At 45.3% G+C, this 27,358-nt stretch overlaps 1 protein-coding gene across 1 annotated transcript in view; it reads right to left on the minus strand.

Moving 5' to 3' along the window:
- Positions 1-9,033: 9,033 nt before the first annotated feature.
- The window catches only part of AACS (acetoacetyl-CoA synthetase), a 53,340-nt gene continuing 35,015 nt past the window's right edge, over positions 9,034-27,358 (minus strand). Inside the window, 9 exon segments of the mRNA XM_033174703.1 lie at positions 9,034-10,173; positions 13,098-13,300; positions 16,782-16,840; positions 17,834-17,903; positions 21,599-21,724; positions 24,065-24,097; positions 24,100-24,177; positions 26,070-26,192; positions 26,608-26,672. Of these exon segments, the coding sequence (XP_033030594.1) occupies positions 10,036-10,173; positions 13,098-13,300; positions 16,782-16,840; positions 17,834-17,903; positions 21,599-21,724; positions 24,065-24,097; positions 24,100-24,177; positions 26,070-26,192; positions 26,608-26,672 (895 nt within the window). The 3' untranslated portion in view covers positions 9,034-10,035.

Below are 27,358 nucleotides of genomic sequence, written 5' to 3' on the forward strand. Positions count from 1 at the left end.
ATACAATTTAGTTTTCCTTGGTATGTAAAATGGCACATGGAAATAATTAAAAATGATTGACAAGTACTTGCAGTTCTAGGATATATATTTTTCCATTCTTCATTTATCAATACCCAACATTTTGGCCATTTTGGCATAATCCATCAACTTGATCCGCCATTCTTCTCTGGGAGGGGGTTTATCTTCTTCCCATCTAATGGAAAGAGTTACAACTGAACTTCCAGCAGGACAGGCCAAACGCTGATGCAATGCGTTCCTTGATTTCTTGTTTTTCAGCAGAAGCTGCTGCAGACCCACCTCTGCCAGAGTCCAGCTGCCCTGCTGGGGGAGATATTGCTGTGCCCGAGTCCCTGGATCCGACAGCCTGCCCAGAAGACACTCCGCATTGCTCGTACTCAAGCCTGACGGAAGGTTCGTAAACTCGGGAGGTTTGGGACGAAGGAACGGACCTGTTCTCTTGTCTGAGGTCTGCGATGCCTGTTCCACCATCAAAGAGCTCTTCTCGTCACAAAGTTGCTTCTGTGACTGAATCAGAATCTCCTCCCTCTTTTAGTTTTTAAATAATTTTTTCCTTTGATTTTTTTTAAAAAATATAAACCTACAACAAACAACGATTCAAAATGCAAATATTCAGATTACTCTGAATCTCCTAACTTTCCCCCATCCCTTCCATGGGTCCTAATGAATACAAATACAACTGCATATCAGTATTTATCCAAGTATTTTTCCTTCTGAATTGTCCATAGTTTCCTTTACATTACAAGTGTGTTTAAATTTCTGCCAATGTTTTAACCTGCTTGCAGTGGTCTCGTTTATAAATGATAAACTTTCCCCATTCTTTTTTAAAGTTATTGCCTTGTGGATTTCTGAGCTTCCCAGTTATTCTAGCCCTTTTGGCACAGTCCATCATCTTGATTTGCCATTCTTCTCTGGCCGGGGTTGTCTCTTCCTTCCATCTCTGGGCCTGTAGCATCCGTGCGGCTGTTGTCGCCTACATAAACAATCTTTTCTGATCCTTTGGGAAATTGGTACCTGTAATTCCTATTATTTTGAACCTTTTTTTCATTTCATTGTACATCATCTCCCAATTTTTTCTTTACTATTTTACATGTGCACCAGATATGATAAAAGGTACCTTCTTTTTCTTTACATTTATAACAAGTATTTGTACTCGTTCTGTATATTTTTGCTAATTTAACAGGAGCCAAATACCTCTGGTACATCATTTTCATGTAGCTTTCTTTTAGTGAACAACATGCCGTGAATTTCAGATCTGTTTTCCGTAGCCTCTCCCAACCTGTCCTTCTCAGCTGAATCCATTGGTTCAGGTCCTGCCCTCTGGAGCAGCAGGAACCCATATTGTTCCATCTTCCATGGTGTTGCAGCCTTTCAGAGATTTGAAGACAGCTGTTTGGGGGGGGACTGTTGGGAGTTCTAGTCCACAACATCTGGCGGGGTCCCATTTGGGACGCACAGAGGCTGACCAGTTTGCACTGCCCCTCTGGATAGCAGTGGAATTCCCGAGTCTTCTTCACCTTCCTTTCCCAGCCTGGCTTGGTGCCCCTTCCCCAGATGACGACATGGCTTGTTCTTCTTCTTGCTCAGAAACGGCGGTAAAGAAGAAGCCCCTGAAAGGGGTGCTGAAGGGCCTGAAAGAACTGGTTGCCCGCCACCCCCCTGACATGTTCCGCAGGAAGCGCAACAGCAGCCAGCAGCCAGTCGTGCCACAGAAGATGAGGAAAGAAAGCTGTGCGTCTCCTGATGGCCAAGGTGGGTCTGAACACAGGGCAAAAACACACTCCGGTTTAAGGATGCCCAGCCGTTCCTTCTGGTCCACGCTTGGACTTCCTTGCATTACAGGGGTTGGACTAGATGGTTCTTGGGGTCCCTTCCAGCTCTACAATTCCATTATTATTATTATTATTATTATTATTATTATTATTATTATTATTATTCTATCTGAAGAAGTGTGCATACACACAAAAGCTTATACCCAGAACAAACTTAGTTGGTCTGTAATGTGCTTCTGAAGAATTGTTTAAAAAAATTTTTTTATAAGGATTCTTTTCAAGACTTTCTTAGAACAAAAAGACATGATTCTTTTAAGGGAGTTTTTTTTAACACTCTTTTAAAAGAGGTTTATTTATTTATTTATATTATTTCTTATTACCTATAAAGGGAGCAGGAGAAAATGAGAAAGAAAATAAAGACTCCACTCTGCAAATGGACAGAAGAAGGATACAAGAAGTCTGGCCTGTTTATAAATATCAGGACTTATGGATCAACATCTTGTAAAAGATGAAAAGAGAACAAAAGATAGATATGACTAAATTAAGGGCCAAAGATTTGGGGAGGGCTGGGGTGGGCTTTGGCTTTTGGGTTCGGGAATTTGCAAGGGTGGGAGTGGGTTAAAAATTGGCAGGGTTTAGGAAAGGTTCAAAAGTGTCTAGGAGCCGAGGTTTGGTAAGAAATATAAGGATTTGAGTATATATTAATGGATTTTGTGTAATAGGATAAAGGTAAAACTTTTATAGGTGGGTAAAATAGATTTGATAGGGGGGATTCGGGGAAGTCGATCAACAATGAAATTAAGGAAAAGATGAATGTTTGACCTAGGGAAATAGGCCAGACACAAGCTATGATTTTTTTGTATGTTAAAAATGTTAAATTTTGAAAATGTTTAATGTTTTCCCCTGTGGGAGACGGGAGTGGAAATTTGCTCCCCCCAGTAAGTGGGGGGGGGGGGAATGAATAAATTTAACAAGTATGTAATGTGCTTAAATTGTAAAAACCAATAAATTTTTTTGAGGAAAAATATTATTTCTTATTAGTTGTTTGCCAAGTGACTTACAGCAAAGAAAAATATACAACAACAAGAACAACAACAACAACAACAACAACAACAAATTTTGATGTCACCTGCCTTGCACCTTCCTGGTGTACATTTAAATCAGAGCTTACTAACATGGCACCAGTGCCTGGAAAGCCTCTGAGCACCTACATCACCCCTTTAGTTGGGAAGGGCTGAGCAGGTTATCTTTTTTTCCTCTTGAAAAGTAGATGGAGGTGAAGGAGCAAGTGGGGAAGAAAGACACTCTTTCCCACATCCTCTTTTTCTCTCTCCGAGGCCTTTCTAGTCCAGCATCCTCTTCTCACAGTGGCCAAAGAGATGTCTGTGGTAAACCCTCCAGCAGGACCCGAGCCCAAGAGCTCTCTCCCCTACCGCAGTTTCCAGCAGCTTCCAAGCACAATTCAAAATGTTGCTGTCAGGGCTGGCACGTCCATTAAGGTGAACTAGGCAATTGCCTAGAGCGCCAAAATGGAGGGGGCAGTAGCCAGCCTGCCCCGCCACTGCCCGCCAGCCCGGCCGGCCACCGCACTGAAGCGAGGCTGGCCGTGCTGGGTGTGGGAATTATAGTTTAGCCAGGCACTGGCATGTCACACCTTTCTATCAAGGTAGAATAATTCATGTACAGTGTTGGCATGCCACAGTAATTAGGTAAGCTACAGAGCCTTCATTTAGCACGCCATATGGCTCTGTGGGCACCAAGATGGAGATTCCAGTAGGAAGCAGCAAGGCCGGGTATAAACAAAGGTGTGGCAGGGAAACAACAGAAGTCACAAGACTAAGAGGAGGGGGGGTGAGTGAGAGAGGAGTAAGCATGAGAGAGAGCACATGCACCATGAAGATGTCATGTGGGTGTAGCCAAAGGAGCTTTCCATATTTGGTGTAGAGGCAGTGCCAGGGGACACACCATACCTTATTTGGTGCTTTGGAGCTCTCTGTATGTTAATGGTTAACCTAGCTGTAAGTTTTCAATAAAAATGGGAGTCTCAGGCATGGCAAGGGGCCTTCCCTTTCATTTATCCTGTTCATTGCGTTCGTTAATTTCCCACAATCAATATCTAATATTCTATAACAACAGACCTCCTGTTCCCGCTGCACCTGGGGTGCAGGAAATGGCAGGAAAATGTTTGCAATGCATAGGTGCTTTTTCACTCCTCCTCCTCCTCCTCCTCCTCCCTTAAATCCCCTGGAAATGACAAATGATCTCTCATGCAAATAGGTCCACTCCACATCCATTGGCTTGGGCAGAGGCATCCTGCTTAGTGGCAAAGGGGGTGATTTGCATAAGGAAGGTATCCTTGGTATCCCAGTTAAAAAGAAAAATATCAAGCAGCAAATAGTGGGAAAGTTCAAGAGAATCTGCCATGAGGATCAGAGTACTGGACCAGGATTGCTGTTTATTGCACATTCATCCTGATTAGTCTGCAAGAAAATTGAAGCAAATCAACAGTTTATTTGGCCTCCATTCACAACTTTTTGCAGAGAGAGCCAATGAAACATTTGAAATATCATTCTACACTTTCCAATTCCCTCTCCTTTACACAAAAGTCTCAATCCTTGAATCCTTGAATCATGTTTCTGGCCTGTCTTCATGAAGAATCAAGAGATAGGCAGAATTCTCTGACTTTTGCATGGATAGAAAGTGGCCTAGTGTGCAATGATATATCATATCAGTTGCTCTGCAGGACTCTCTCCTAGCTATAGACTCAGAAACTGCAATTATTCCAGAATGCGGCAGCTAGACTGGTGACTGGGAGCGGCTGCCAAGACCATATAACACCGGTCCTGAGAGATCTGTATTGGTTCCCAGGACGTTTCCAAGCACAGTTCAAAGTGTTGGTGCCCTAAATGGCCTTGGTCTAGTATACCTGAAGGAGCGTCTCCACCCCCATCGTTCAGCCCGGACACTGCGGTCCAGCGCCGAGGGCCTTCTGGTGGTTCCATCACTGCGAGAAGCGAAGTTACAGGGAACCAGGCAGAGGGCCTTCTCTGTAATGGCACCCGCCCTGTGGAATGTCCACCCATCAGGTGTCAAGGTAATAAGTAATTATCTTCCTTTTAAAAGACACCTCTAGGCAGCGCTGTTTAGGGATTGTTTTTAATGTTTCATGATGTAGTGTTTTTAATATTCGGTTGGAAGTCACTCAGAGTGGCTTTGGAAAACCCAGCCAGATGGGCAGGATATAAATAAATTATCAGCTAACGAATCCCTGACAGGTGGCCATCCAACCTCATGTTTAAAAACCTCCAGTGAAAGAAAGTCGGCTGCCTTCTGAGGGGGGTCCATTGCACCATCAAATGCCTCCTACCCCCAGTTTTTCCTGATGTTTAGTTGGGACTTCCTTTCTTTTAACTTGGAGCCATGAGTTCGAGTCCTACCCTCCAGAGCAGGGGAAAACATGCTTGCTCCCTTTTCCCTTGAGATATTTGAAGATGGCTCTCATATCTCCTCTTTCCCAGGCTAAACATGCCCAGCTCCTTCAACCGTTCCTCATAAGGCTCGGTTTCCAGATCCTTGATCATCTTGGTGGCCCCCTCTGCACACCTTCCAGCTTGTCAACATCCTTCTTAAACTGGGGTGCCCAGAGCTGGACACAGGACGCCACGTGTGCTCTGACCAAGGCAGAATCGGACCCTGTGTTCAGCTCTCCCTGTCATGTTCCAGGGAAGGATCCCTTCGTGATCCGTAAATCATCTGTCCATTTCCTTTGTTCTTGCAGTTAGAAGAGAAGATCCTCTGGAGAGCTTGCTCCCTTTGGGAGACATGGCAGACCCCGTCCCCCTGGGCACAGCGGCCAGCACTGCCAGGGCAGAAGGGGAGGATTCCCAAATCCCAGGTTGGTATGAGCCGAAAGGGTCTGGTCAGCTGTCAACTTCCCAAAAGGAGGGGTGCTAAAAAGTTGCAACTTCACTTGGGAGTTCGAAAGATATTTTGGCTTAATTAATATTTATTTCACTTTCGCTTGGTAAGTAAAAAGTGTGTGAAATGGCATAGAAATCATTCAAAAGGACTGCCAAGTACTTATACTATATACTGATACTATTTTTATAATTTATTTTCAGAAGGTAAAGTTAAAAACAATTAAAATTAAGATATTTTGTTTAAATTTGTATGATTCAGTTTTGCTTGGTGATGACGATGATGATGATATTAGAATAACAATAACAATAATAATTTATTATTTATACCCCCGCCTATCTGTCTGTGTTTCCCCAGCCTCTCTGGGCGGCTTCAATCAAAATATTTAAATACAATGGTTCGTTAAACATTAAAAGCTTCACTAAACAGGGCTGCCTTCAGATGTCCTCTAAATGTAAATTGTCTATAATATTGCATAGAAATACAATTAAAAACGATTGTCAAGTACCTGCAGTTATAGTGTATTATTATTATTATTATTATTATTATTATTATTATGCATAACCTGACATTTTCAGAAGGTAAAAATTAAATTCTCCCCCAAAACGCTTCATGTGCTTCTTCCTCAAACATAGACTTACCAATCTAAATGTTGTCCAATTAAAAAAACCCCAGCAGATTTTAATTCCTCACAACCCAAACCATATTTTAAAGACTCCTCATTGAGGAAATTTCCCCCCCTAAAACAACACACCCTATGGTCAGGGTCTCGGGGGTCATGGTGGCCCTGGGCTATATGACACATTTTTGACAGCCCAAAAAGAGAACAGTGAAGGTGCTTGCCTGATATCAAGTGGCAGGGAGTTCCAAAGTGTAGATGCCACCACACAAAAAGATTGTGTCCTTACGAATACGAAATGGGTCTTATTTTGCACCTATAGCAGTGCCACTGGCGCAGATCAAAGTTGTTGAGGGGCTTCGTTGTTCCCGCAAGGGGACAATGAAAATAAAGATTATCTATCTATCTATCTATCTATCTATCTATCTATCATGCTATATGGTGTAAGGTGACCTCGAAGGAGAAGTGTCTTGTTCAAGTTCCGTTTGGGCTACACCCCTCTCCTGCAAGCGTTCTGTGCAGGGCGGATTGGATTTAAATCCAATCCAATCCCGATGTAAATCACAGGTTGGGGCTAGCTGAGAGTAGACTGAGGGCAGTGCCACCTTTGCCCTAATGCACCAGCCTCTGTTGAAATATGCTACACACATCTATGTATTCTTCCAGAATTTTCAGTTCACCTGTGGGTATTTGAAGCACCATCATCGATCATTTTGTATTTGTGCAAGGTCATCACCCTTGGCCCCTAATTTCTAGTGCCTGATTTTGACGGAAGAGGAAAATAATTTCCCTGCATTTTCAACTGTTTAACCTTTGCTTGGAGGGTTGATTATCCTGTTCCTGCGGCCACTTCTGTGCCAACAAAATACTCAAGACACCAACTTTTGTTCAGTTTTCAGTATATATGTATGTACATAGGTTCTATGGCAGCCCCACTTTTTAAAAGAACTATGCCAGCAAACTGTTTTGGATTTACTGACCTCTGCTCCTTACAAAGTAACACTAATATGATCAATTCACTCCACAATAAAGATGAGAATTTATTCTGCAGTTTTATTAAGTTTAAATTCCTTAAAGCATCATTGAGATCACTCAACGTGATTTAAAAAAGGGGGGGAGGGATCCAAGATAGAATTTGTCCACCAATCATTCCAAATAACGCAGGAGTTTTTGAAGCACCAAACCTTTCTTTCCTGCAGAGTTCACACAACTCCATCTTCCATTATGAAAAACACAATGGCTCATAAAAAATCTGTTTAGTTGTTCTCCATACACAAGTAACAAGTTGTTTTATTGGGGGGGGATCCCTTTACAAAGCACCAAGAAACAGTTCCTTCCACCTCCACCCTCACACCCCCAAAAGATCACATGGTAGGGTTATTTTAAAGAAAGGAAGTTACACATATTGGCCACCAAACACAAAGGTCTTGGGAGTTTCTGGGACACAGGATAGGCAGCTGGCAGCCTGTACACTCAATCCAGCCCACGAAGGGGCTTCTCTTCTAGCCCTGGTGTTAAGCCTTAATCTCAAGGACTCTCCACACCTGTTTTTCTCTTCTCCCATTTTCTCCCACAAAAGCCAAGGTCACAACCACACCATACATTTAAAGTTCATGGCTTCTCTCCAGCTCAAGTAATCCCAGGAGCATTCACATACTCCCCCTGCAAAGCTACAGTTCCCAAAATTCTTTGGGGGAAGCCATGTGATTTAAACGTATGGTGCAGTTGTGACCTGATTTTAAGATAAAGGGCTCTCAAACTTCCTTTCCAAGTCCACCAGCAGCTAATGGAACAGAGGTTCTGCCAGCACTCTCCTGCCTACACCCCCAATTTCCTGGGCCCTACTTGTAAACCAACACAAGCAAATGGGGGTTAAGTGTCTAAAGTCTGTATGGGATGTGTTCTGCCAAAGCTACCATTGCTGTTGGCACGGTGGAAGAAAAGGTTCAAGAGCCAATGTGATGCCTTCCAGGTGTTGCAAGGGCCACAGTGCCTATCACCCTTGACCACTGGGCTACGCAGGCTGGGCTGATGGGAGCTGGCATCCATCAGCATCAAGCGAGCACCACACTGAACTTCACTGGGTGACAATGTCCTCCTTTAGCCCACACACGGTTAAAAATGGGGATGTACAAGATCAGTGACTTTGCCGTTTACTTCCACGCTCAGGATCCACAACAGGTTGTGCATGAAAATCAAGTTGACCTGCTTTCTTCATATCTGTATAAAATTTTAAACCAGGAAAACTGTTTCAGGAAACTAAGTGCATAGTCATGCTTCTAATTCCAGCATCTCCCCTTTCTCCAAAATAGACTGTTTGAGGGCTGGGAAGATGAGGCATTGAACTCCTGGTGCCAATCCAAAGTCCCGGGGAAATGATGGAACTATCTGCTAGTCACTGCTAGTTGGTTCCACTGGTTGAAAGATGCATCTAAATGAGGGCTGCAACCTTTCATATTTTAGTAGGAAAGTCAAGTACCTCTGGTTATGTACTTAATTCGTTCCGGAGGTCCGTTCTTAACCTGAAACTGTTCTTAACCTGAAGCACCACTTTAGCTAATGGGGCCTCTCGCTGCTGCTGTGCCGCCGTCCCCCAATTTCTGTTCTCATCCTGAAGCAAAGTTCTTAACCTGAAATGTTATTTCTGGGTTAGCGGAGTATGTAACCTGAAGCGTCTGTAACCCAAGGTACCACTGTATTATTTCGAACAGTGGCAACAAATCTGTGCTCTGTTCCAGAACAGCCTTTGCCAAACTGATGCTCTCCAGATGTTTTTCTGGCTGGTTCCGATGGAAGCAGTTGTCCAAAAGTAGTCTTAAAAGGTAATCTTAAAAAGAGGTATTTCTAAAAAATAAAAAAGTTTTAAACACAGACCCAGAAGACAATCTCTTTATTTAAAAAGAGTAAGTAAAAATAAACTGAATCCAGCTGTTGTGAACACTTCCTTGCATCTGGGAAACCTTCCCACATGCAATTGTCAGTGACAGATCAGTCCCCTGTCTCTTGTTGAGGATTGGGGGATGTGGTCTAAGGAAAACACCCTCGGTTCTTCAGAATGCTCTTATCTAAGCCTACTGGGCACTATCACCACTGAGAATGCACTCTCTCTATCACACTCAACATCCCCATTGCCTAAAAAACCTCAAGTAAAGAACAGTAGCAGTAAAGCAAGCATGAAAAACAGTCTTCCCACTGAAAAGCCACCAGTAGTTTCCTAGAATCTTGAGCAGTTTTAAACCATAACCAGGAATGAGAACATGCAGCCCTCCAGATGTTGCTGAACTACAACTCCTATAATCCCTGACAATTAACCATGCTGGTTGAGGCTGATGGGAGTTGGAGTCTAACAGCATCTTGGGGGAAACAGGTGCCCCACCTCCAACCATAATCAAACAGTATATATGCCTACCACCCTATTTCCTCGATTTTAAAAGATAAAATTCAAACCAGAAGACACATTTTTTTAGTGTAGGTCATTTAAAAAGTCTCTGTACCCAGCTGCATCTGAAAAGAGGCAAGCTAGATCCTTTTCATGAAGCACTTGGCAGATCAAAACAGTGTTTCTCCTTTTTCAAAAGAAACACCATTGCTTAAATAGTTTCTTTTGCATACAGTGTCCATATACATATTATATACACAGTACAAAACCATACACTCATACACGCACACACACAAACAAACACAGAGATGGGGAAAAGGCAGATTCCTTCAGAAGTTCTGGAGCTCAGGAATGTCTCGGTAAAGGTCCAGGGTCTCGGGATTGGAGAAGATGCCCCGCTGAGCCACTTCCTTCCCTGCGATAATGTGTTTGACAGCCACTTCAACTTTCTTCCCATTTATTGTGTACTGTGAAATTAAGCAGATAAGGACATAAGAATTGCCTGCTGCATCAGGCCAATGCCTCTCCTAGTCCAGCGGCCAACCAGATGCCTGTGGGAAACCAGAACATGACCACAAGAGCCCTCATTCCTTCTGTGGTTTCCAGAAAGCACCTGGAAAATATTCTAAAGCATCGCTGCCTCCAGCTGCGGAGGGAGAATTTGGCCATCATGCCTAGTAGCCACTGCTAGGTAAACAGTGACGCTGTGCTCATGACTCCAAGACACCAAATCACAAGTTAATGCAGTGGGTGCTTGGGTTGCGAACGTGATCCGTGCGGGAGGCCGGTACTTCCGGGTTCAGTGCAATGCGCAACCCGAAAACGCGCAACCTGAAGCGTCCGTAACCCAAGGTATGACTGCATATGTAACTGAGTTACTGTAATGGTATCATTTTCATTATACTCTATTATGGTTCCAAGTGTTTTGTAATAGCTATCGCATCGCCTGTGTATGCAAAAGGCCTGACTGGCTAACCAGCAATAAATGTGCTTGCTTGGGATGAAGATTGTTAAAAGTTCTGCATCCTGTTCTCTCCCAGTCACCATCCTGATGCCTCTGGAAAGTCCACACTCTTCCTACACACTGGCTCACAAAAAAAAACAGTAAGCTCTCTGCTCCCAAAAAGAAGGTCAGTGGCAGGTAAATACTTTTTTGCAGTTCCATGAGTTATATTTGACAAAAAAGTGTAGGTCAAAGGAGAAAGGCAGGAAACCAAAAAAAAGAATGGGAGGAAAGCAAGAATGCAGCTCTGAGTGCTTTCTTGTAGTGATATGTTTTACCTCAAAATGTGATTAGAATTCAGTTATACATACCTTCAGAGTGCTGGCTACTTAATGATCTAAACTAGGACTCCTGGGTAACCAGCTGTCATACAAACACCCCAAAGCCTCCTTTTACTTTTTCGTTTCAGTTTATGGAGCCATTTGAAGCTGTCCTTCCACAGCTTTTTTTGCAGGGGATGGGAGCACACAACCAGAGATCAGGACCAGACCCACCCCACACACTGGGCCTTATGGTGCTGCTTTTCAGGGAGGCAGGCTGGGGCAAAGTGTGGCTTAATAAAAACATGCTGGTACCAAAAAGCTGAAGACAGTGGCTTCTATAATGTGGGTGAGCGATTCTGCCACACTCATCAGCTCGCCCCAGGCTGGCAAGACTCTGTAACAACCCCGTTAAAGTACCTACTGGCTAGACCACCGTGTTGCCCTGCAGAAGTTGCTGGATCACCAAGATCATCTTGAGGAGTGCTGTTAGTTTCCCTCCATGTTAAAGAGGCCCAATTGGCCTCAACTGGAAGTGGGGCATTTGGTTCTGCTGGCCTCACGGTGTGGAGCACTGTTCATGCAGAGGTGTGGCAGGCGTCCTCGCTTCTTTGACTTCCAGGCCTCTATTGGAGACCTTTTCATGCTGACAGGCCTTTGCAGCTGATTAATTAGCCAGCCACTTTAATTATTATTTATATTACTTTTAAATGGTGTTTTGTTTGTTGTACAAGATCCTTAATGATATGGCAGTATATTAAATGCTTCTATAAACGAACAAACTTACTCCACAGGCCAATGGGAAGGCAGGATGCAAGTTGCAGTCCAACAACTTCCCAAATGCAACAGGCTGGGGAAGGCAGGGAGATTCAGCCATTTGTGAAATTTCTGCCTCTCTTACACACACACACACACACACACACATATATATATATATATATATATATATATATATATATATATATATATATATATATATATATATATATATGAGAAGCCATGAGTGACTTACTCAACATCATTTTTAAAGTCTGTCCAATACTGCTCTTCTCCCTCATTCATTACCCTAGGGCTCCATACACACTATACCATTAAAACACAATCAAAGAATTCTGGACCCCGTAATTAGTTAAGGATCGGTGAGAATTTTAATTCTATGCCGAGAATTCTTTGAGGGGGGAAAGTGCTTTGAATCTGGTTTAAAAGGTGTAGTGTGTACACAGCTTGAAATTCGGGGTCATCCAATGAAGCTGAACGTTAGGAGATTTAGGACAGGCAACAGAAGTACTTTGTCATACAGTGCATAATTGAAACTATGGAATTTGCTTCCACGGGAGGCAGTGATAGCTTGGACAGCTTTAAAAGGAAATTGGACGAAGTCATGGCTCAGGGGCACGGCATCCACCTTGCATGCAGAAGGTCCCAGGTTCAATTCTCGGCATCCCCAGGTAGAGCTGGGAGAGACTCCCTGCCTGAACCCCTGGAGAGGAGCTGCCAGTCTGTGTGGAGAACATTGAGCTTGATGGACTAGTGATCTGGCAGTTTCCTATGTTCCTGCACATGAAAGTCAGAAGTAGATCAAAACTTTCTTCACAGGCCTTACTTGTCTTACTTGTGCGCTTCAGTTGTGAAAAACATAAGCTTTGCAATATATTTTGAGGCTGTTGTTTTTTTTAAGAGAGACTTCTTGCAAAACAAATAAAAAACCTATCATTTTAGAGAACAGAACTATCCAAAATGCATTTTTGTGGGAGCAGCTTTTTGGCACACCAGAAAGGCAACCATCCCATTTTAAACTTATCAACAATGCCCAAGAGTTCTCAGTATATCAACAGGACACATGTATACTGTATTTATAAACTGAATAGAGGTGTTTATTAGGGGACCCTTTTTGCTGTTTAAAAAAAGGAGGAAAAGGAGGAAAAGGATTATTTGGGAAGAAAAGCACACACAAGTTGCTAAGCAACACAGACAAACTATAAAACTCCACTCCACTTTTTTTATTAAAAAAATAGAGAGACTAAAATTTGCAGGCATGTGTGGGCTCCTTAATGACTATTCAAAGGTGACAATGAAATAAATATATAGCGGCAGCAAGTAGTAAGAAAAAAGGATTGTGCTGACATACCGGAATGCCTTCAGTTTCCAGAATGAGGCTGGGAACATGCCGGGCAGAGAGTGCAACGCGGATCGCTTCCCTGATGCGTTTCACCAAATCTGGGCTGAACTCCTGGTTGGTGGCCATCTTTAGAAAAAGGATCACCCTTTCTTCACCGTCTTTGTTGTACTGAGGGACGCAGAGGCTGTCCGAAACCTCCTCAAAAGCTTCCACTGAAGAGACAAAGGAAATGTTGGCTTAGACTTATTTGCACCCCTGCGACAGGGAATAGTAAATATGTGCCGTTCATAAAGCCAGGCCATGGTGGCTTGCAGGGGCAGCTGGCACTCTTTAAGCCTGGTAGATGGCACTAGAGCCAATGGCAGGCACAGCCAACTTGGTCTCGTTTTGTCCCCATTTTCCTTAGTACAGAGGGAACGGATGGTCTCAGCACTCTTAACTAACTGCAGTTCCCAGGATTCTTTGGGGGAAAGCAGGATAGTACCACTTTAAATGTATAGTGCGGATGAGGCTTTTATATTCTGAATTTGTGCGGAGCAGTGGTTAGAGAGTCTGGTTAGGCCTGAAAAGATCCCACTCGGCAACATTACTGGGTGGCCTGTTGCCACTCACTATCTCTCAGTTACCTCACAAGTTTGTTAAGAGGAGAACATATTGGTGGGGCAAGGGGAGAAAGGAAATCATGTATGAGCTCCTTGGAGGAAAAGGGTTATTACTTTATGAAACAAGACTAAAATAAGGCGTATTCACAGTAAGAAGTAATTCTGGTCACTTAAGCTGTGGTTTCCAGCTTAGACCTCAACTACTTATGTAAACCATGCAACGAACTTGACTGGCTGGGCAGAATACAATAATGATTAATTTGCTGGTCATAGGTGCAGTATGAAATCCAGTGGTAGAACACAGGGTATTTATTTATTTATTTATTTATTTAGATTTATATACTGCTTCATATTTTTAAAAGTGATTTACATAAAATGCTGCCTTTCTTAATAATAGCAATAAAGGCAGACTTTAAAAACAGAATTGAATTCATAAAGTAAATTATAACACAAACTGAATGCCAATCCAAAGAAGCAGGAATTGGAAGTAGGAGCTTCTTTGACGCTTATCCTGCTTCCTCTTGAAGAATCTCAGAATACCTCAGATGAGATTCCCGCTGGGCAGCTGCATAGCTTTAGAGGATGAATGGGGCACTCTGGGCATTGCTGGAATCCATATCCCATGCGCATAGCCAGTGATTGTGATAGGAAACTGATATTATATTTTCTCAATTGCCGTTTCTCCTAACCATCTCCCCTCTCCAAAGAAAAGGAGGGGGAGCCAAGCAGAAAGACCATTCCAAGAAAATAAAGGGGGGAATGATTTTGAGAGAGAAAGGAAGGCTGTTGAAGTTCAGCTGCTGCCCACATTGGAGGACCAGGCCTGCAGCCAAACAGTCCTTTGGTTCACTCATCTGCTGATTTTTCTGCCCTCCCTCTTGCCCTGCCTTCGTTACTGCAGACCCTCCACTGACTTCACAGACCAGGCTGGCAACCTCTTTTGTGCCCAGGCAAGAGTTATGACGGCAAAGCACCCTCAAAGGAATCCACTGACAGGGCATCACCAGAGACAACCAGGCCACTGTGGCCGCTGGGACTCTTGCAAAGAGCAAACTGCCTCGGGACTGGGCACGCCAGATGGTTCGAGGCAACCCTCGAAATGAGGATTTGCTACACACATTTGCTGATAGATATCAACCACAATGTGTCTCTGCGTTTTCATTCCATGTGGCTTAAAAGAAAAAAAATGTGGTTCAAAAAAGGACTCAGTGTTGCTGAATGGTGGCTGCTACTGGTGGGGCAAAAGTGGGGAGACTAACAGCAGGTGGCGCCAGAGGCAACGGCAGGCAGAGGCAACTAGTTCTAGATTTGTCCCCACCTTCCTTCTCCTCCCTGCTGAGTTCTCCAAGGGCAACACTGAGCCCAAGGAGGAGGCAGCTGTCAGGCAGTGCCGGCCCTCTAAGAAAGCAGGCAGGTGCTGAAAGCAGACTAGCCGAGTGGGGCAGTGCCCCATTCACTGTAATGGAGCAAGCCTCCTTTAGGAGTGCCAACTAAAGGGACAACATAAGGCTATTTAATTCTGGACCTTAAAACCACAAGCATTTGGACCAGATTTTTCCAGGCTCTTTGAGCAACAGTCAGGCCAGTGCCCTGAAGTGGAACAAATGAGGAACTACTGTAGTTTTATCGAACGGTGATTTGTTGTGGTGTTTAATCCCTGTTTTATCTTTCAATCTGACCCCAATGTATTTGCAGGTTGTTGCTGTGACCTGCACTGGGATCATTTCATAAAGAAGGGCAGGGTGTAAACTGCACAATACAGTAAATCACTAAGCCTCTCTCATTTACCAAAAACACAAGTTTCCCTTAAGCAATTTTGCAAGTTATCCTGTGCAGCACAGTGGCTTTCAAACCCAAGTTTCAGGAGACCTTGGAAACGTATCTCAGGTGTTCCTTCGTGAAATAATCTATAATGGCATCTCCAAGTACAGTATTGCTTAACTAGCAAATGATAAGAAACAATGTCTGTCTAAGATATTAAGGAGCCTTCCCCAACCTGATGCTCTCTGGATGTTTTGGACTGCAGCCCCTGATCTTTGGGTCAAGCTGACTGGGGCTGATGGAAGCCCAAAAACATTTGTATTTCCCAACCCATTGCCTTCAATACTTGCTGCCAGTCAGAGCAGACAATACAGAGATGGACAAATTCTGATGATGATTTATTATATTTGTTAGTCGCTTTTTTTTTACAAAGCGACCCAAAGTATCTTACATTAAAACCAATTAAGGACATCCAACAGAAATCTAAAAATGCAGCTATACAGGTAAAAGGCAGGACTTGCAGATCCCAGCCTGCTAAAAGAGGGCACAATGCCACCCTTCAAATTACATCTTTGCCTGGCTCCTAAAAATAGATGGTGCCAGTTGTGCCTCCTATGGGTGGGCATTCCAAAAGCAAGCAGCCATCACTGAAAATGCCACTCAAATAGTCTGAGCTTCCAAATGTCTACTGACTCAGGGGAAGTTTCAATGGCTGCACTCACACATAATACCAAGCCATTGTTTGCACACTTTGACCATGGTTTGTGCAACCAAGCATGAGTAGTTTCTTACAAGCTTGTTTCTCCAAAGCTTGGTTTGTTTTCCAGCTGCTATTGCTTTGTGCCTGGCGTGGGGTGCCCAAAAAAGCCATTATTAAGCAAAACTGTTGAGTTGGACATAAAGTCAAACCACAGCTCAAACAAGCCACGGTTTGTAAACTAAAAGAAACCTTGGCTTCACATTGTGATTTGTTGGCAAAATACAAGCCATAGTTAGGGTTTGCAAATTCCAAATGAACAACAACATAGCATTGTGTGTGAACCAAGCCACAGTGTAGGGCATGTGAAGAAATGGCAGCTGTACTCTTAGAGACTAAGAGACTTACTGAGTGCATGCAGGGTCCAGTACTCTATGCCTTACAGTTGAGGCCAATGGTAACTTGACTTGTTTGAGCCTCTTCAAATCCTACAGCACCCACACACTGCTCTCAGCCTAAACTACCTCACAGGGTTGTTGTTGAATGAAGTCACGATAGAAAAATGAGAGATCAAGTTAGCCAATACTGTAATTAACGGGAGGAAGAAGAGTGGATAAATGTTAAATTGCATACCTATGTTATAGATCTCAGAACTCCCAAACCTCACACCACTTGGATTCAGAGTGCCATCACTGGGGGGAGAAAACAAGAACAAGCCGTAGAGGAAAAGCATAATCATTATTAAAGCATCATTAAAGCATAATCACAGTCTGATGAAAAGAGACAAAACATAGGGAATTTATCATGGTTCTCAATTAAAAAACTGTCAAATATGCAACAAAAAAATTATCCTTAGGCTAGGATTCCAAGAAACCGCTGTTCGTTAGAGATTCCTACCCATTAGAACGGTGTTTTATACAGGCACAAACAACAAACAGGCCCACAAGGACTGTATAAATCTCAATAGGTTTAATGACTGTGGTCTCTACCCAAAGAACCCTGAGGACTGTATTGCAGCAGGAGCAAGAGATGCATCTGCCCTGTGCTCAGAAGGTCCCAGGGTCCATCCCAAGCATCTCCAAGCAGGGCTACTCTTCAAGCACTCTTCCCCAAACCACGGCAAGCCACTGCCAGTACACAATACGGAGCATGATGGACCAGTAGCCTGATTCACTTTAAGGCAGCTTCCGACATTCCTACACCCAAGGGCCTTTTATAGACAGGATGAGGAACCTGCAGCCCTCCCAGATGCTGCTGCACGGGGAGGGCCACAGCAGACTATCAGCTGCCCTGGCTGGGGCTGATGACAGTTGGGAGCCTGCCTTAGATGCCAAAGCAACTTGCTTGGCATTGGATTGGGTATCATGCAACTTGACTAGGGGGAGAAGGAGGCATTTGCTGTTTTGCCTCGGGCAGCAGTATGCCATGAGCAAGCCCTGCATCAAAGGGAAGTTTGTGCCACCTGACGAAGACCATGGGACGCTGAAACAGAGGAGAGGGGAAGAAAAGAGTGGGGGAGTCTCTGAAATTTCCTGGCCCAGCCTCAGAAATGTCAGCCAGCCAGCCAGCAGAGCCAGACTGACAATGTGTCCCTGTATTCCCAGCCAACAAGTGTGCAGCATGCCACTCTGCTAACTGCCACGAAGCATCCCTCACATACGGTCACGCCAAAGTGATGGGCGTACCTGCGGCCAAGCATGACGATGCCTCCTGTCTTGGGGTTGATCTTGCAATAGTCACCGTGAGCCCAGACACCTGTCCAGAAAAACCCACATGGAGGGCAACCAGGTCAATTATCAACAATGCAGGCCTGTGTGGCACACAAATCTGTTTTCACATTCACAAGAACAGTGGAAATTGATGGAACAGGTTAAAAAACCAAACAATACAATGTTTTGGGTATAGGATATAGGGCAGTGTATAAATTCAATTTTTAAAAAATGTTTACAAGAACACAGAAAACTAGAAGGGTTGTAGGGGGATTCAGGGATCCAAGTGACCCTCCTTTTAATTTACTGTGTTTACTGAATAACCCAGTGGTTCTCAAACCTTTTCCTCTGGACCACACTTTCAGAATAAATATTTGGTCATGCCAAACTGATTTTTTTATTGATAAGAAATACATTGGAACACAAAAAGAAGAAACTCCTAGCAGTGCTTGATTCATAACATAGAACACAACTACTTTGTAATATGATCATGGGACATCCAGAAAGTAAAAAACAATGCAACTGCATAAGAACACAAGTCATTCCCAAAATATACCGTATTTTCCCGTGTGTAAGATGAGGATTTTTGCTTAAAAAATTGGTAAGAAATTGTACACAGAACATAGAAATAGAAATACTTTATTGTCACTGTACCACATGTTTACAGTGAGATTAAATGAGCCCCCCCCCCCCCCCCACAATCTCTCAGTCCTTGTTACACTCTATGTGCTGTCATGAGACCACCAACGCTGAACGTCAGCTGCAATGTTGCTGTTTTCCATTCAGCAGCCTCATGGCCCATGCGTAGAAAGTGTTCTTTAACCTGTTGGTGCAGCTTATCATGCTGCTATATCTCCTGCCCTCCTGTCAATCAGGTGGTAACAGAGGAATGTAGAATACAAAAAGGCACAAGACAATGATGTCCGTTATCACCTTTATTATTTATATTGGTACTAGAAGTCCTGGTGAGAAATATTAGGGCAGATGAAAATATTAAAGGAATTAAGATAGGGAAAAAGTTATATAAATTGAAAGCCTATGCAGATGATCTGGTAATCATGGCAGAAGACTCTCTCCCAAAAGTAATAGAAAAAAATCAGGAGTTTGGTCAAGTAGCAGGATTCAAATTAAACAAAAGCAAGACCAAAAGCTGGCACCCCTGGGAGGATTGGCCCACCAGGGGTGCAAGTGGTGCCACGCCATGCCCCCCTAGGCATGGCACCCGGGGCGCACCCCCCCCCCTTCGTCCGGCAGTGACTGCCACACCCTCCAGCCCTGGAGCCTTTATAAGAGACCTGCTCTGCTCCAGGGGAATAACTGCGGGGAGAGAGACTTTCTGCAGGCAAAGGCTTTTCTACCTGCCTTGCCCCCCCCCCCCCGCCTTTCCCAGACAGCAGAAACAGCTGGAAAGAGAGGAGTTCAGGGATAGTTTTAAAAAATAAATTTTAAAGTTGTGTCTTGTTTCTCAATTTGACCCTTTTACATTGTTTTCTACACTTTGTAGAATTTTATGCATTGTGATTCAATGTTATTTTATTGATTACTAGCTGTCCCCGGCCACGCAGCAGGAAAACTAAGGACCTCAATAATAAAAGCTAGAAGATGAGCTCTGGTGCTTCTGATGAATGGTGGCAACTACACACAGGATGCGTACAGCTAGGATTTGAAAGGGGAAAATCTTTGCATCACTGGAATGTAGGCAGTGAAGGAGACTGAAGAGTTTTTGCAGTGAAGGAGCAGAGAAGAGGGGAAAGCAAAGGAAAGCCATTTTAAAATGGAGTTTTCTGCCACTTCCTTTTGATGAGCCCTAGGAGCTGCTGGCAAGAACGTGCTGCAGTGGAAGGGGTTGTCCAGTCCACTTGACTGACCCTTTTAAAGAGTTTGACTTCCTGCCAGGGGCGTCGCTGGGGAGGGGCGGTAGGGGCGGTACGCCCCCAGTGACAGGGTGAGCAGCGGCGGGTGGGGGTGTCAAGCGGCGGCCCCTCCCGCCACTCCCACGCGCTGCCGCTCCCTCCGTCACCCCGGGAGCAGCAGCGCTGCACGGACGGGGTGCTCGCCCATCCGTGCAGCGCTGCTCCTCCCGGGGTGACCGGTGCTGCGTGGGGAGTGGTGGGAGGGGCCACCGCTTGACACCCCCACCCGCCGCTGCTCACCCTGCTCACCGCCGCTCGCTCCGTCGCCGTGGGAGCAGCAGCGCACAGTGTGTGCGGTGCTGCTGCTCCTGGGGCGACGGAACGAACGGCGGCAAAAGGGAAAGGGGGGAGCAAACGGGCGCTTCCCCCCCTTTCGGCCGCTTAAACGCGCCAGCTTTGCTTCTCCCCCCCCCCCTTTCGGCTGCCCCTTTCGGCGCTGGCTGGGCTGCGGAGCCGAAAGGGGCGGCCGAAAGGGGGGGGGAGAAGCAAAGCTGGCGCGTTTAGGCGGCCGAAAGGGGGGGAAGCGCCCATTTGCTCCCCCCTTTTCCCTTTTGGACGCTTCTTTCGGCGCTGGCTGGGCTGCGGCTCTGCAGCCTAGCCGGCACCGAAAGAAGCGACCGAAAGGGGAGAAAGCGCCCGTTTGCTTTCCCCCCCTTTTCACTTTCGGACGAAAGGGAAAAGGGGGGGAAGCAAACTGGCGCTTTTCTCCCCTTTCGGTCGCTTCTTTCAATGCTGGCTGGGCTGCAGAGCCGCAGCCCAGCCAGCGCCGAAAGAAGCGTCCGAAAATGAAAAGGGGGGGGAAGCAAACGGGCTCTTTTCTCCCCTTTAGGCCACTTAAACGCGCCTGTTTGCTTCTCCCCCCCCCTTTCGGCCGCCCCTTTGGGCACCAAAAGGGAGAGAAAAGGAAGCAAAGCTGGCGCGTTCAAGCGCCCGCTTTGCTTTCCTTTTTCCCTCCTGCGGGGGCATCCCCAGGGGCGTGGCATCGCGCTGTGCACGTGCGTCATGACGTCATGACGCATGCACATGCCGCAATGCCCCGCCCCCAGGGGTGCCTCTTGGCTTGCCGCCCCTGGCAGCCAAGGGGCTAGAAACGCCCCTGCTTCCTGCCAGCAGAGAGGTGGGCAGTGACAACTTCTTCCCTTGTAGGAGAACCTGCAGATATTTAAATACATGTGTGTGTGTTTAAACCCCTAAGAGTCTTGCAGCACCTTAAAGACTATCAGTCTCTTGCACGTTTGCTTAACAGACTAATACAGACAAGCCTCTAAAACAGGGAAGGGGACTTGTCACCCTCCAGATGTTGCTCTCATCATCCCTGACCATCGTCCTTGCTGCCTGAGGCCGATGGGAGATGCAATCCAGCAACATCTGAAGGACAACAGGTTAACCATCCATATTCTAGAACGTAGCAACAACAGAACCCCAGAAGACCATTTTTGCAGCACTCCACTGTTTGTGGGTTGTGGGCACAGGACTGCAGCCTCAGTTATCAAATCAAATATGAAGACCCATTTTTTTAAAGAATTCAAATGTGTTTGTGATCCCTGATGGTTTCTGAAGTTGAGAGAAAGGAGCACCCCAGAAAGATGAAGAGGTCCGACCCTGCCCTTGCAGAGAGCAAAGTGAGGGGGAGGGATGGTGGGCAAACAAGCAGGGACCCCGCAACACTTATGGGTACACTTTCGGGTTTACAATTTCACAAGCAAATATTGGTACCCACAGCAGTTCTCAAATGCCATGCTCAAATATTAGTTCTGCAGGCTTTGTAAGTGCAGGACCAACAATGTGCCCCCACAACACACACAAAAAGCACTACCTCAATACATACCTGGAAATCTCGAGAAATAAGCCTTCCTGTACTTGTTTCCATTCTCATCGTTCCAAAAGTGTGTTGGCTGGCAGGGCATAGGCTTGGTGCAGACCAGCTCTCCACTTTCCCCCAAAACTGGCTTGCCTGTTTTAAGGATCAAGAACAAAGGCGGCTTGTTTTCCCCCTCTCCAGCCCTTTGAATGCGTAGCTCAAGTATTTCATCACGCAACTGGTCAGTTCTTCCCTGTTACAGCTTCTTTGCAGGTGGGAATATGACCTTGTCTGTCATCACTTTGCCCAGCCCTCCCCAACTTGGCACCCTAACAGACTACCTTTCAACATCCCAGAGACCACAGGCCACACTGCTATAGCTCAACAACTTCTGGACATCAGAAGGTTGAAGAAGACTTAGCCTAGCCACTGTGGCTCCATCTGCACTACACTTGGGAAGCAGGGCCATACAACTTCAAAACAGTCACAGCACCCCCCAAAGGATCCTGGGAAGTGTATTTTGTTAAGGGTGCAGGGAGTCCATAGACCCCTCTTCCCCTCACAGAGCCACAGCTCCCAAGGTTTTCTGGGAAGGAGGATTGTTAAGCCACTTTGGGAACTGTAGCTCTGGGAAAGGAATAGAAGTCTTCTAACACTGTTCAGCAGCACACTTAAACTAATTTCCAGGAGCCTTTGGGGGAAAACCACAATTGTTTAAAGTGAAATCATTCTGCTCCAAACATGTAGTGCAGATGGGGCCTTGGATTCAACAAAGGCAAAATGGGAGAACTCCTTTCTCTCTACGTGCCCCACAACAACCCCCAACCAGTAGGAGAACACTTCAATCTCCCAGGACATTCTGTACAAGATCTCAAAGTAGCTGTCTTGTGAAAAAGGAATTTCAGAAATAGACTGGAAAGAGAAGTGGCTGAATTGCAACTCATTACCAAACTTAAAACCATGGAGAGACCTGGTCTGAACAAAGACATTGGATTCTTATCTCATTATACATGACAAAGCTATTTTTAGCCATCTCACCCCTTGCTTTTTCCTGTAAGACCAATTGCAGTCGTTAACAGTCGTCAACAGGTTTTCCACATCTATCAGCCAATCCCCATTCCACACCCCTTCTGAGTAATACTCCTCCCTACTCTCTCACTATATATAAGGGTTTGGTGACTTCTGTTTCAGTGTATCTGAAGAAGTCTGCATGCACACGAAAGCTCATGCCAAGAACACACTTAGTTGGTCTCTGAAGTGCTACTGGAAGGAATCTTTTAATTTTTATTTTATTTTTTTGACCACGGCAGACCAACACGGCTACCTACCTGTAACAGGAATAATTTAAGCTATTTATTGGGTGCTGCTCAATCAAAATTCTTGGAGAAGTTTGCAACGAGAAAAAGCAGTAAAATGAAGTAACAAGCAGTGGGTGGATTTTTTTCTCCCACCCAATGTGGGTTTTTTATTTGGTTGGTTGTAAGTTGCTTTTGGTTACTTTGGGCAAGATAAAGTGGCTAACGATTAAAGAAATTAAATAAAATAAACCACAGCAGCAGAGCAAATAACACAGATAAAAAATTAAAAGGTGAAGATAAATAAAGAGGGTTCCATCTAGCACTAGAAATAAATCACCAGTATGTGGAGAACCTCTCTAGAGGGGGAATTCTGCAACTGGGGTGCCACAATCTAGCTCATCTCAGCCAGCAGTCTGAATCAGAAAAAGATCCCCATTCCAAGATCCCCATTCCAGTGATGGGAGGAGCCATTAACAACAGTGGGCAGAGTAACAGACACTTTCCTTTGTGCACAAGGATTCACTCCAACCAGAGGGTGAAATGCACACACCCCTCCAGGCAGCCAAGCAAGAGGCACTGCAGGCGTACCTTGGCTCCCAAACGCCTTGGGAGTCAAATGTTCCGGCTCCTGAACAATCAAAAACTGGAAGTGAGTGTTCTGGTTTTCAAATGTTCTTTGGAAGCCGAATGTCCGACGGGGCTTCCGCGGCTTCCAATAGGCTGCAGGGAGCTTCCTGGAGCCAATCAGAAGCCACGCTTTTGAAGTCGAACATTTCGGAAGTCGAACGGACTTCCTGAACGGATTCTGTTTGACTTCCAAGGTAAGACGGTATCGTCATCCCAAGACACATTCCAGCCGGGCAAAAACACCCCAAAAGGGAAGAGAAGGACAAGTGAGGTGGGCAGCCTTGGGAGAGTCCTGAGTGCCAGAGAGGGCCACACACAGGGCTCCATCCCTGCTATAAGGCTCTCCATAAATTCTGGTGATACCTTTCTTTTTTAACCCAAATTAACTACGTGGGGTCTGCAAAGAACCTTCCCCAGCCCACCCCCTTACAACCAACAGCGGGGATGAGAAAAGGGCCCCCATTTGCCCTGAGATCCTCAGTTGTCTGTGCTGTCAGAAGCCCTTCTCCTCCAACCACAGTTCTGACTTGGAAAAAGTAACAGCAAGAGCTTTCGCTGGGGGAAATACCTTCATCGTTCCAGGCTTCCACTGCCATTCCAGATTCCGTGCCTGGATCTCACCTTTGTACACTGGAATGGACACATTCTGACCCATAAAGCAGGAAACTATATCTGTGCCTCCTGAAACGAGAGGGGGGCAGAACAGACTTCCATAAGCCCATCTCTCAAAAGGGTTGAAACCTCTTCAAATACATCCATTCGATGTTGCTGGACTGCAACTCTCCTCATGCTTAAAACACACTAGTGGTGCAATTGCTCTGAAATGATGGTTCGATTATTATCAATCTGCATACGCTTGGAATTGACCCCACTCCCAGATCATTGAGACTGTGAAAGTGTGCTAGGCCTGAAGCCCAGAGGTTGATGGATCAGAACTGTCCTCAGCTGGGCTGGTAACCTTTGATGGGCTAAAACCCAGTGGCAGAGAACCTGGTTTCCACAGTTTAAATAAATAAATAAGCGGATCAGAGAGTAGATGATGGGTTAAGACTCCACTCTACTCAACAGCCAGCAGACAGTCAAGGGAAGATAATATTGAGCAAGATGGATCAAGAGTCTAGCACTGGTTTAAGGATACAGATGCCGACTGTATTTGCACTGGATATGAAACTCTGTTTTATAGACAGAACTCTTTGTCATTGTTTTACATAGGGAATTGTTTCCTAATTGTTTCTATTGGTGTTCTCACTGTGAAATCTCTCTGAAGTGCTTTAGTGGGAAGTGATCCGTAAGGGAACCAAGTAAATAAGGGAAGCGTCTATGTTTCTCACATCCACTAGTATGGGCTGGCTTTCAGTAGAGAGCACTAGCAGAGAGTACCAGCATCACCCCGTCACGGGCTGCACCCCCAGCCCACCACGACAACTGGCCCTGTAGCCCAGATGAGGTGAGCATTCGATCTGAATAAATACAGTCAAGGTGAAGGTGAAGGTGAAGGACCCCTGACAGTTAAGTCCAGTCGCAGACGACCCTGGGGTTGTGGCGCTCATCTTGCTTTACAGGCCGAGGGAGCCGGCGTTTGTCCGCAGACAGTTTTTTCAGGTCATGAGGCCAGCATGACTAAGCCACTTCTGGCGCAATGGAACACTGAAACCAGAGCAGTGCATGGAAACACTGTTTACCTTCCCACCAGAGTGGTACCTATTTATCTGCTTGCACTTTTTGGCGTATTTTTGAACTGCTAGGTTGGCAAGAGCTGGGACAGAGCAATGGGAGCTCACCCTGTCGCGGGGATTCGAACCGCCAACCTTCTGATCGGCAAGCCCACGAGGTTCAGTGGTTTAGACCACAGCGCCACCCGCGCCCCTGAGTAAATACAGTACTTTCTATCATATGTGGTGGTCTTGTAAGAGAGTAAAAGCTTTCTGGGAAATGATTTACAATGAATTGAAGAAAATGTTGAAGGTAACTTAATAAAAATCAGAAACTTTTCTTATAGGGATAGTAGACACTGAGATACCAAAAGACCCCCCAAAAATTGTTTATGCATGCTACAACTGCAGCTAGAATGGTTTTTGCCCAGAGATGGAAAGAAGATGTAGTACCAACCAAGGAAGAGTGGCTAATTAAATTAATGGATTATGCTGAAATGGAGTAAAGATGGAGTAATGTGGAAAATGTAGTATAAAAAGTAAAACTTTCAAATAACCACAAAGGGGGGGGGAGTCAAATATATGTGTATTAGAAATGTATGTGATTTGTGTTTTTGTAATTCGTATGTCTGTAAATTTTTGAAAAACTTTTTTTTTTTTAAACTGCTCTTTACCCCTCAAATCTTCTTCCAAATGTTGCTGCTGCTATTGTTAAAACAACTGGGAATCGGGAATCCTTGTCAATCGACACAGAGATCTACCAGTAGATCCACACCTGCCTTCTGCCCACCATGGGCCACACAAGACAATCAATGTAAGAGGTGCAGAATAGTACCCAAAATGGTGACTGCTTAGCAACCACTGCATCCTCCTCCCTCTAACTTGTACCCCACTAAACATTCAGGTTCAGAAAACCCCTACCTGATATGGATCCCAGCAGAACACTGCTCTTTATGTGTTTGTAGACGTACTCGTAACTTTGAGGCTTGAGGGGTGAGCCAGTTGACAGGATGGTGTGGAGCGTTTGGAGGTTATGCGTTTCACCTTGGAACAACATTACCAAGCAGAGTTAAACTGTTATTTCCTGGCCAATTATCAACACCGCCACCGCCCCCCAAGTTTCCTGTTAACTTCTAGAACATGGGCCACCAACACAGGCAGCTGCACTACAACTCCCACCAAGCCTTACCATGGACCACACTGGCTGGGGCTGCTGGGAGTTGGAGTCCAGTAACATCTGGGCGCTGCAGGTTCCCCCCCTGATGCAACAGTACTGAGCTAAAGGGACACACTTCCTGCCTTGGTGTAAGGTTGCTTCCTGTGTTTCCACGATCCATGGGCAAAGTGACAACCCTTTGGGGAACAATAATGCCTTTGTGGAACTAATTAGAAATGGGAGGGAAGCAAAGTGGTCCAGTTCCAGAGCCAAACAGAATTCAAAGAGTATCTTGGTGCTTACATGGTTTAAGGTTCTTCTCTTCCAGCACCGCCAGCCATTTGGCACCTGTCCCAAGGATGGTGATACTGCAAGTAAAAAAGGAACAATTATCACTCACTATGGTCGCGTGATAATACGGGTGGCGCTGTGGGTTAAACCACAAAGCCTAGGGCTTGCTGATTAGAAGGTCGGCGGTTCGAATCCCCGCGACGGGGTGAGCTCCCGTTGCTCGGTCCCTGCTCCTGCCAACCTAGCAGTTTGAAAGCTCGTCAAAGTGCAAGTAGATAAATAGGTACTGCTCCAGCGGGAAGGTAAACGCTATTTCCGTGCTCTGGTTCGCCAGAAGCGGCTAGTCTGCTGCCACATGACCCGGAAGCTGTACGCTGGCTCCCTCGGCCAATAAAGCGAGATGAGCGCCGCAACCCCAGAGTCTTCCGCGACTGGACCTAACAGTCAGGGCTCCCTTTTCCTTTATGGTCATTTTGCTATTTATTACTTTATAATAATGGAGGGTGGCAACATGTGATCAGACCCTCTCTCAGTGGGGGATCTCAAACCATGGAATCGCTTCTCTGGAGATGCACCTATTAACCCTGCGGTGCCAGGCAAAGGTGTCCTTATTTACCCAAGCATTTTGCTCTAAACCCGAGTTCATCTTTTAGCTGGGTGGGGCAGGATGTGTCCTTTTTATGTTAGTGCAATATGAGCACTATTAACTATTCTTTTACAAATCTTTTGATGTATTTTAATTTAGGGTTTTTTTAATTATTGT

The sequence above is a fragment of the Lacerta agilis genome, chromosome 17 (genome assembly GCF_009819535.1).
Source record: "Lacerta agilis isolate rLacAgi1 chromosome 17, rLacAgi1.pri, whole genome shotgun sequence".
Taxonomy (NCBI): Eukaryota; Metazoa; Chordata; class Lepidosauria; order Squamata; family Lacertidae; genus Lacerta; species Lacerta agilis.